The 11,662-nt window shown below is 39.7% G+C and overlaps 1 protein-coding gene across 1 annotated transcript; it reads right to left on the reverse strand.

Moving 5' to 3' along the window:
• On the reverse strand, nucleotides 1–11,412 carry arfgap2 (ADP-ribosylation factor GTPase activating protein 2). The gene is made up of 16 exons (XM_020585605.1): nucleotides 11,245–11,412; nucleotides 9,748–9,866; nucleotides 9,484–9,556; nucleotides 9,163–9,294; nucleotides 8,068–8,148; nucleotides 7,496–7,601; nucleotides 7,033–7,089; nucleotides 4,444–4,496; nucleotides 3,677–3,813; nucleotides 3,407–3,538; nucleotides 2,861–2,989; nucleotides 2,553–2,705; nucleotides 2,280–2,406; nucleotides 2,091–2,178; nucleotides 1,305–1,429; nucleotides 1–550 (listed from the first exon to the last, which is right to left on the reverse strand). Exons 1-16 carry the CDS (start codon nucleotides 11,314–11,316, stop codon nucleotides 530–532), a joined length of 1,605 nt encoding a protein of 534 aa, XP_020441261.1. The 5' UTR covers nucleotides 11,317–11,412; the 3' UTR covers nucleotides 1–529.
• Nucleotides 11,413–11,662: the final 250 nt, after the last annotated feature.

Raw genomic sequence — 11,662 nt, forward strand, 5'->3', positions numbered from 1 at the left:
TACTGTAAATGGGCGGCAGTGACTCAAACAATGAATAGTGTGGATTTTCTTCAAAAGTTGAAAATATATACTGTAAGACAAAGCAAAAAAACAAAGGATCTGATCATGTGAATCAAAATAACACTTTGATTTATGAATAAGAAATAAAATATAGTAGAATGAACTCAAACATTTTGAAAATCTAAGACCAAAAAATTCTTGACAGTAATTACAACAAAACTCTTGGTTTAAAAAAACAAAACAAAACAAAAAAACAACAACTACTCCCTCTGATGGTTTCCTGTATGTCAATAAAACTCAAGAGTCTGCAAATGAGAATGAGATGAAAAATACTGTCTCACTCCTGTAAAACTGTCTCTGAAAGAAGGATACGTGAGAAGGACCATTTCTGTTCCCCATGCAATTCTTTCTGCCTCCCGTCTCCATCCCTTCTCCTTGGCCCAAATGCACGTGTCAGAAAGGAGGCTGGTTGACTCCACACAGGCGTTAGTACGTCTTCCCACAGGTTAGTGCTAGTCTCTCAGTCTGCTCAGTAGGAGCCGTAGCGATCCTGAGAAAATGATACAGAAAAATGAGTAAACACTTGGGAAGAGGCTAATGAAGCCCAATCATTTCTCCAGTTTCTACAATGTCATACAATTGTGCTTTAGCAGGTCATTTTGTGGTTCCTCGCAACCTCAGCCCCCCGACCTCTAGCTGTGACCTGGTTATTATTAGCAGAGATAGACACTATGTACATTTACTCAAGTACTGTACTTAAGTACAATTTTTTAGTATGTGCTTATTATTTCATACTTCTGTTACTTCATACAAAAATGTGTACTTTTTACTCACTACATTCATTTGATAACTTTAGTTACTAGTTACTTTTCAGAATGAGATTAATTAAACAAAATACAGTATAATCATAAGACTTAACTGATCCCCGGTGGTTAATTTACAAGCTATCCCACAGTATGTAAGGTACTTCAAACTATAAGTACTGTATATGTGGTGGTTAAAATGAGCTCCGCCTTTACCAGCTGCAACACTAACACATCACTAATTATAATCCAGTAATATAATACACAATGTGCCATTCTGCATAATGAGGACTTTTACTTTTTGTACTCTAAGTATATTTTGATGCTAATACTTTTGTACTTTTACTTAACACTTTGAATGCAGGACTTCTACTTGTAGCAGAATAGTTTTACAGTCATTTTTATATGCAATAACTTTAGAGATTGTTTTCATATTCACTTGTAACTGTCTTTGGCATCATCCCAGAAATTCGAATGAAAAATGACGGCCCTTATACTTACCTGGATCGTATGCATGACCCCGTTGGCAAGGACGGCCATCTTGCCTGCTACAGTCTTCACTCCCTGTTTGAACTGTGCAATATCTGGGCCGGAGGGGAGCACACTATCAAATCCTGATGCCCTCTCTGAGAGGAGAACCAGGATTAGTACAAAAGGCCTACAGCCACACACAGTTACTTTAATGCTGTGCATAACATTTGTTTTCTGTTTCACCTGTATTTTAGCAGTCCATGAAAGATGGTGTGATACGGTACACACAACGTATAAAGGCAATCAGTGGGGAACAAATTAAACATTAATTTGGACAGACTAATACCTAGGAATAAGAGGATAAGGGTGCCAATACCCAATATTCTTCTTCTGATCAACAAATTCCTTTAAAGCACAAAACCAACAGTACTGTGTGTGTCTACATCCAAATCTGGTACATCCTATTCCTCTGTTCCATAAAAAACACATCAGTGAGCCACACTATTCAGTGGTGACATGTTCCTTCATTACCGTTATCATAAAATAAAAATAAAACTACATATTTGTGAGCCATATTTAAAAATATCTTCAGTAGAAACTGACAGACTTAGGGCTGAGCACCACGGACACCACCTAAGACAGTGTGAGTTTTGGTCTTTTAAATGTGATTCTCTCTCTCTCTCTCACACACACACACACACACACACACACACACACACACACACAAACCACTGGCTTTTTTTCCACATTGTATTAATTTTACTTCTGCTGAAGTGTTCTTTTAGTGCCTTCATGCCAAACAAAAAAAGATCTTACCTTTGGGGTCACTACCATCCCCAAACAGGTCAGCTGAACTGATGGAGGTGCTTCCAGACATGCTCTCCAGCCTTGTCTTTGCCTCATACTGAAGAGGAAACAACAGTTAGAAACACATGAACTGTGCACATTTTTACAAACGTGGTACTAGTTTTAGTTTTGGTTTTAAACTGAAACCAGAGTCCTCACCTCCGCTCTGCTCTCCCGACCAAAGAACATGTCTGAAGAGATCGCCTTTGCATTGGCAAACTTCTGCCTGGCCTCACTCGACTCGGACACTGGAGCTGATACCTCAGCTTTTCTTCTGCTGGGAAGTCTGGTTTAAATACAATACCGCACATCAGATCTGCACCCAGTCCAGTAAACACTACTCTTTTATTTATGTATGTTTTTTAGAAGAATGAGCGTGTGTGTGTGTGTGTGTGTGTGTGTATACATGTGCATTAACGTCTGTGTATGTACCTCTCTCCATATGGCTGAATACTAGAGATGGTAACCTCTTCTTTGGGATCCTCTTTCTCCAGAGCCCAGGAGGTGGTAAAGGAGGCAGTCCCTCCCTCAGTGTCCCACCGGGAACCAAAACTGTCTCCCACTGAAAATGGGTTGTCCTTATACCTGAAACATAAACACAATGGATTTAGTTCAGTGAGCCACAGGTTCAACATCAGACCATTCAGTTTTCTCTCCTCCATCTTCATTTCTGATTCACTTATAAAAGCAAACAGCAGGACAGACAAATAAGAGGATGTCATTAGAAGTGCAGCACATACTTTGGGGGCCCAGAAGTGAAACCTGGCTCATCAAACATGTCCAGTTTGGAGCGAGATGAAGACTTGGCTCCCACAGGGGTTTCTTGTTCAATCACTTGCATCTCTGACATCACTGAGTGAGACACAACACTGCAACAGGAAACGTACATTTAAACAACACTTTTGCGATGATTACACATATGCTACCATTCAAGCATCAGCTTCATGAGCCAAACATAAGGTATCCTATATTAAGACAGCCATTAGTCCTTTTAATGACAGCTGATAAAAGGAAGCCGCTTCATCAGTAGGGCCTGCACAACCTCCAATTTGTTAGTCAACATTTTTATTATGAAAGTTGAGTTGACACCGAATAGTCACTGATGATGTAATAAAAAATAAATAAATAAAAAAACAATATTGTGCCACACTAATGAGTTCATACGGTCACTGGACCTGTTGAAGTCTGTGCATCCCCTAGTCATCAGACACTATGTGACAAGGCTTTCCTCAGAAGACTACAGATTTCTGGATGATAACGGCCAAATGTTTGTCTTACAATGTTACCTCCTGTTTCCGAAGCCCATGCCCAATCTCTCAGCCTGCTCTCTCTTCTTTCCTTCTAAGTTCTGAAGCTTCTTCTCCTCCATCTTCCTGTTGATCTCAAGTTCTTTGTAAGCCAAACGCATTGAGGCCACACTGCAAAAACCAAACAAAGGACAAAGGTTGAGCATTTGACACTTTTACTATTGCACTGTTATGAATACAGTGCATTTATCTCTTATTTTGAATAGTGCAAAATGGAATTAGATAAAATGATCTTGTTGGATTCCTTACATGGATTCCTCAGCTTCTTTCTTTGCCTCAGCAGCCCGCTCTTCTCTGAGCTTTTCAGCCACCTGAGCCTGTTTCTCCACCTCAGAGAAACTCTTACTGCTCACCTTCTGTGCACCAAGACCTTTCTTTGCACCAAGCTGCATCAATGTGGGAAAGTGTGATACGAGTTAGATATCAAAACTGTATTTCCTTTATAATAAGGATAATCACCTTAATTTGGCCAAGTATGTTACACATACACACAAGGAATTTGTTTCCGGTAGAGAACCGGAGCAGCCATCTGCGACGCCATCTATAATCCTTTACTATGATATTCGAGCTTTACTGTGCAGAATGCACCCCCTTCAGGATAAGTGGTATAGATGCTCCCACAGTCCAAAGACATGCAGCTTAGGTTAACTGGAGACACTAAATTGCCCATAGGAGTGAACATGACTGTGCGTGTATATTTGTCTACATGTCGGCCTTATGACAGACCGGCGTCCTGTCCAGGGTGTACCAAGCCTCTCACCCAACGACAGCTGGGATTGGTTAGAATGAGCTAGCTCAAAAACTTTACAGGGGAATATCTGCACTCCTGAGAGGCTATTCAACGCGTCTGTTTTTAAGCAGTGTCCCAAACTAATGAAGCTACATGTTTTTACAGCTTTCCTGTACCTTTGTGTTAATGGCTTCATGCTGTCTTTCTTCCTTGTGAACAAAGTGACCATCAAGTATGGGAACTCCTTAAATACAAGGCTTGTGAGTTTGGTGAAAATATGACTCACCCCTTTTTTGGCAGCCATTGGCTTCTTTTTTCCAATGATGGAAGGTATCACATCTGTAACACAATTAGCAGTCTGTCAAGACATTTTTTTCTACAACTCTTTACTTGAGCTGAAATCAAAGCGAGACAAACACACAGCTCAGGAAAGTGAGCCATCACTTTAAATACAAGCTCAGCACAAAGTGGGTTATCATAGTTAATTCCTATCAAATCCAGTGCAGTGTAAGCCAGAGCACCATTTAAAACTGATCTGACCTTGATTTCACAGACCTGCCAGGCAGTGACTCAGCTACTTCACATTTTTTGCATGATAGGAAGATGAAAACTGCCAGGCTGTCTTAACACTGTTAGTTTTTGCCAGCAAGAAAATGAACACACTGATGAGGACTTATGAAAGATTACCAACGCTGTAGAATTTTTTTTTCCCAGACACATCAGACTATCGTGTCAGTGAACTATTACCTTCTGACTTATGACACCAATGTCCACATGCTGCATCTGAAATGCTAATAGTAAAATTCTCATCCATGCACCGATTACGTGCATATATGTCAGACAATTTGACAAAGGCTCCTTTTATTTGTTAGCCTTTTCTAACTGAGAAGAACACGCTTTACGTTGTCAAAGCACAACCGGTTTAACAGCAGGTTCTAACCAGAAATAGCATTCAACCAACACAAGCTCTGCTAAGTGAGACATTTCTATTGCGTGATAAGCAGAGAAGAAGAATTCGAAGGGGGCTGATGTGAGTCAAGCAGCATAACCATGCAACTTAGGCATATACTAGCCAGTGCAAAGAACTATGGTAACACTAATCACCTCCGGGCGTCCATTCTTCCTGTGATGACAAACGCATGGAGTCGTCTACAGGGCAGGACAAACCAATTATTACGATCATAATCGAGAGAGAAGAACCTGAATTTCATAATCATAATGCTCTCTCTCAACAGGGCTTGAGCCCAAACTAGATTATGAATGCACTGTTGGTTGGACGTGCGTCACTGATACTGTTGATGACTGTATGGATTAGTAAACAACACAATTAGCAAATATGTTGAAGATAGATTAGATAAGACAGATACTTTATTGATTCTGAGGGAAATTCAGGTATCCAGTAGCAACAGAAACCAAAGTCACATCACACCAAAATGAAGAGAGTAAAATAAGGTAATAAGCATAAAAACATAAAAAAAGATTTATTTTTAAAAGCGGTTCTTTTTTATTAGATTGGAAATGGCCGGTTTTCAGCATGCTCCGCGAACGGACGATCACTCTGAGATATTTGATTCTATGCCATGATCAGATTTAGAGGTATGACAGTCCACGCTGCGCACATAGTGGTACAGACAAAAAACACAGCAGGTGCAGCATGTAGCATCTTACATGCACCTCAAGCGACGCTTGTGCGGGTGTCTATACCGGGGCAAGTGTTCAATCGCATCAGAAGCGCTTGGTGTACAAACAGTGCACAGAGGAGCACACAGAAACACTTTGGAGAAGGAAAACTACGTCCAAATCTCTGACAAACAGTACACAATGAGACAACTACTGGCTAAATATGAAATGCATGTACAGTGTATCCAACCCGTGGTAAAACAGCAAATACAAACCGCACATACTCCAAAAAGAACTGTGTGCTCAGTAGTAACAGACATTCTTCTGTTTCTATTACCTGTGGCACTCATTCATATTTAGATAAATACAGTACATATGTTGCACATCGTTTTTAGTTGGAGGACTGTAAAAATTACAGTTCCTAGAAAGAAAACAGGAATCAGCCAAGAAAACGGAAATCGGTGGCCTATTTCTTTAAATCCTCAGTTGTTTTTAGTGCTCCTATTTCCTGCAACCACTTTTTGTATGAAATATGCCGTATGATTAAGGTCATCTCAATTCCTATTAATTAGGAGAAAGATCAACAGATTAACTGATAATGAACATAATCCTTAGTCTCAACCCTAATTTCTTGAAACCCTTTTAAGTACCCTGGAAATAAATGAGACACAGAACATGTTCATGAGCGTAAAGACAAACTAAAGAGATAGAAATCCCTGCAGATTTTTCTTGCTTGTTTCCAACTCTTCTTTAAATATGATGCAGACATAGGTGGAAATGTATTGACCTTAAATGGTGTTCTGTAGAAGTTAATTATGTCTAAATAGAGCAAAAACCAATGTAGAACCGTGCAAGCTGTGAGTAGCTGTTTTGTCGGTCTTTGTGCAGATAATATCTACCCTGCACCCAAAGTACTCAAGGATGTGACTCATCGTGCAACTCTGTTTGACTTACTGTAGATAACCTTATTGGAAAATGTTTCTGTAGTGAAAATCTCCCTACTACGCTATTATACACAGTACTATGGAGAGAGTAAAACAGTTTGTATAAATAAACATACACAGACAAAGATCCAGAAACTGAAAGAGATATGAAACTGTAGAGCCAGACGGATGCAAGGATATACTACCCACTGAATGAGCACCAATGTCAAGCAACAGAAATGAAACTGCTAATGACAACGCTGAGGTTCTGACATCAGAGAACAATGCTTGTGCCTTTACACATAGGGGATAAAGAAAGCTGAGTGGCTCACCAATGGAGGCTTTGGGTGATGTGCTTAGACCATCGATGCTGGGTCCTTCCTCCAGCTCTGAGAAAAAAAAACACACACACACACACACACACACACACACACACACACACACATATAAAAACAGCTAAAGCAACAAAACACAGCAACATTCCACAGTGCCATCTCCAAATGATACTTGTGTTTTAATTCAATTTGATAACAGCATGTCTGTAGAAATAAATTCCCCGTTATGTTTATTCAAAGCACAGACCGTGGAGGTCAATTTAATTCAATTAAACTTTAAAGCAGCACCCCAGTGATTTAATATTACTCTTTGATAAAGCTGGGAACTCGCATGAGGCTGATATCATTGGGGTTAGTGTCTTAGGCTTTGGGAAGCTCCCTTCAGAAGCCTTAATAAAGTGCTTACACAGCTGAGTAGTACTCCTCATGACAGATAAATATATAGGTTTGTTTTACTAACGGTTATCATCCTGGCCTTTGGGTGCCATGTCTGTCAGATGTGGGGTGACACTGGCTCCATTCTGCTCCATCTCGGAGGACCGTGGCATGCTCCAGTCGTTAGCAAGCTGAAAACATAAACCATATGTAAATTACAGCTTTTAGATTCCAAATCCATTAGCCGCTGACCGCTCAACAAAAAAAAATTAATCAGCAAGTACTCTGATAAATGATTGTTTTAATCTTTTATTAAACACAAATGTCAGTGTTGTTGCTGTCAGTTTCTCAAATGTGAGGCCTTCATCTTTGTCATTGATGATGTTAAACTGAATGTCTAACAAACTCCCATGTCTGTTGAAAACCAAATGAAGGGATGTGAAAAATCTAAAAATAAATAGTAAACTATATATTATAGAAATGTCTTTTAACACAAACATCCATACAGTGAGCAACCTCAAAAAGCCCGTTATTCATCAGGCTCTTGTAAAATAAAAAAATATTCCTATTGAAAAATGACAGTGCCCAGATATGTGGCCAACATTTCCTCCAACACATTTATTTGTTGCAGCAGGTCATGTTTGCAAAAACACAAACCTCTGTATGTTCAGAAAAGAAGTCTGCCTCTTTCTTCTCAGAGCCTGCGGGAGTGCCTCCCACAGAAGAGTCGATCCACAGCTGCATCGAGGACAGGAAGAGTGCTCGTTAGTTAAAATTGTCTCCGTGTCTCGAAGTCTAACTATGTTCACAGAGGTTTACGTTTTTGACTTCTAGTTTTTTGGAATACTGCCGATAATGTGATCATCACACACTGTGATTAGTGCACACTCTGTGGACTCTGAACAGGATTTGCCAACACAACTCAGATACAGATAATGACTTCACCACTCTTACATAATATCTCAACACTCCACAGCACAGCAGCCGATTTCTGTTACTACCACTGAGTGAGTTTGTGCCTGTGGGGTGCAAAATTAAAAACAAAAACCATTTAATCAGGTTGTGTGTAGCTATTAGCTAACATATCACATGAACTGGACCAGAGTTCGGTGTGGCTAAGTGAGAGACATAACAGTCAACAATCACATATGCAATGTAAAAATTTCACCCGATTTGAAATGTGAAATCAGAAAAGTTGCCACTCAGTTATCATAAACTTCTAATGCGTATTTTGTAAAGATACTTTTTTGTGTTTAGTTTGAAAGGACAAAATAGATAAGGGAGGGGATGTTTGTGTGCCATAAAAAAATACAGGCACCTTAGCATACCCCTAGACTGTACTGAACTTTCCAGGGTTGAGTGCAGGTTTATTCAGTGTGACTTTGTCCTCTGTCTGAGACTGTCTTCACTAAACTAACATGCTATTTTTCCACTGATGATTATTAAAGTCAGGTATGTTCTGTCAGATGAATTGGACATTTCTTTGAGCTAAAATCAGCCTGAAATAAATTCATGACTGAAAAATCATTTATTAAAGCTGAAAGTGCAGACTTATGGTGACTGGAAGCATACAGTTAACAGAAAAAGGCATCAGCACTGTATCTTTACCAGCAATACAGCCTGACAGTCGCTGCTGACTATATCAATGCAGAAATGTGGCCAAAAATGCAATACTGGAATTATAATCTGTCATGATCTAGGATACAAGATACGATACACTGGACAAACTGTCTCCACTTCATTAATACTCACGTCTGTGCCATATGTGGACAGAGCAGCATTTGCCTGCTGTCGAATCTTCTCCCTGTACATCTGGGCTGCACGACTGTTATACTTGGCATTGGTGTCATTTGTGGAGCAGCCATGCTGGCGGAAGAATGCCGTCTTCACACAGAATAAATGACAAGATTTATTGCACCATGTGAAAATCCACAAAAACCTGTCCCCGCTGTACTAGGTAGTTACACTAACTAGAACACAGGTTATTCACATGAAAGATCCCAAATCTGGTTTTTAACTGACTTCAGTTCAGGGGGAACATCTGTTTTTCACAAAGTGATCAGTCTGACTTACCGCACTGGCATTGCCTCCAACCTGCATACATCTAAGCTGGAACCAGTTCCAGTTGGAGTCTAACTCAGTGGATCTAAGAGGAAAAGGGAAGAATAAGGAAAGTAAGCACTCCAGTACAAGTACACATGATTGTAGCACTACTGGTCACTAAGAGCAGGTTTATGCTCTGTTAGAAGAGCTAATTCACATACTTTTCTCTTAGGCTGTCCAACTACTAGTAAAACAAAATTAGGTGTTGACAGCCACAGTCTTTGCTGAGCCTACCTGATGAAGCTGAGGTGTACTCCCAGAGAACGGTGGATGCCCGAGCAGTCGATGCACAAGAACACACCATAGGGAATACTTGCCCAGCTGGGGTTTTTTGCTGCGCAGTCAAAACATGCCTGGAAAGAAACAGCAGGTACACGAAAACTATCGTTAATGGGACAACTTTAATGAGATCTATAAGCACCCAACATCAGAAGGCAATTACACCACACGATAACATCTTCTGGTGAGCTGTTTTGTGATCAGCATGTCAGTGAAGTAGTGTACATGTGTGGTGCCAGTGCTTTATGTTTTCTTCCATTCTATGTTGTTGTCAGTCTGTTTCAGTGAAGTAAAAGTAGGCTGGTGATGTAGCCCCAGCATCTTGTTTATCTCAGACAAATTTTCAAAAGGTGCTGGCAGGAATGTCGTCAAGTCAAATATATCTTTATTAGGGCTGCAACTAAGGATTATTTAGAAGAAATTTAGAAATGTGTCTCTGACAGCTTTTAACAGCTTGAACAACAAACAACATCTGCCTTCTGACTGAAGAATAAACAACCCCATAAAACAAATTTTATGAGAGAGAGAAACCCTGGCAAGAGCCACATAAGAAGGATTCATGTTTCTCAGTTTACATAAAGAAGACCGATTTTTCACAAAAATTGAGATTTTAAACAAAGAACATTTGAGAAGAGTAGATGCATACTACTTTTATTATCACAAACTGACCTGTTGTTTTTTTTGTATTTTGACTTTACATGTAGGGTAAACACTTACTAGCAGATTAATGGACAATGAAAACCATTAGTTGCAGCTCTAGTGTTGTCAGGTATAAGAGCCTCTAAATCATTCTGGCTTTGTTTTTTTTCTTTAGGGTCGCAGATAAAGAGATGGAACATACAAGATTGCTGTATGAGACATATGGTGCCAGTCTAATTCATAATGCCAAACCACATTATACCAAGGCCTAGAGTGGTAATACAACGGTGACATTTCTCATTATTACTTCATTTTAAATCAGCTTTGATAAAAACCCACAGTCAAGTGCCAACATATAAATAAAACTGACCATATGGCTTCGACAGTCCTGCCAAATATCCTGTTAAGTTACTGTATATCAGACGCTGGTAGCTTTAGCGACATATGGCTCAATAATCATACTACAAATATGTACGTTAACGTTACTATCTTTACTAAATGGTGAACCATAGTTTGGATTTCTAGATCTTATTCTAGTCTATTAAACAATTCTCTTTTTTTTATTTCCCAAGCGCAACGTAGGTTAACTGGTTAGCTTCCTCAGCATACACAAATCGTAGACGTGGCCTTCATGTTTGACTGCTTTACCGGCAGGCTAGCAATCGTTAGCTTCTATCAGCTGCCTGACCGTGTAGCTAGCCGGGCCTAGCTACGAGGCAGGAAAAAGTTAACCAGCCAGCTAACGGACTATCTGCCAACAGAGAAATGTTCAAAGGATGATACACGAACAGTGGCCGCGTCTTCTTCCATTACCTTGTTTGTAGGAATAGATCTTAATCTTTTGAAAATGGTGAGGATCTCAGTCTTATTTGGTTCCGTAGCCATCTTGCCACTCTGACAATTTCCATATACTGACGACAATACGGGTCCTCGTGTGCTTCAAATCTAACAAAGGCGAAAGTCATCGGTGATCATCGCAGTACCGCGTAAAACCTTTTATGATGGCAATGAAGTTATGACTTTAAAGTGAAATGTTAGGTACACAGTCTAATAAACATTTGCTTTGTTTTCTATGTGTGTTTGTTTTTTTACACCTATATATTAAAGCCCCCTTCCCTATGATTACCCTATTACTTTTGTGAATGTCTGACCTTAGCTGTGCAAAATTTTGTACGGGCAGAATATGACACTAGAAAGCTGTTACATTTACTGTATCTGAAGAAGAATAAAA

The sequence above is a fragment of the Monopterus albus genome, unplaced genomic scaffold, assembly GCF_001952655.1.
Source record: "Monopterus albus unplaced genomic scaffold, M_albus_1.0 scaffold372.1, whole genome shotgun sequence".
NCBI lineage: Eukaryota > Metazoa > Chordata > Actinopteri > Synbranchiformes > Synbranchidae > Monopterus > Monopterus albus.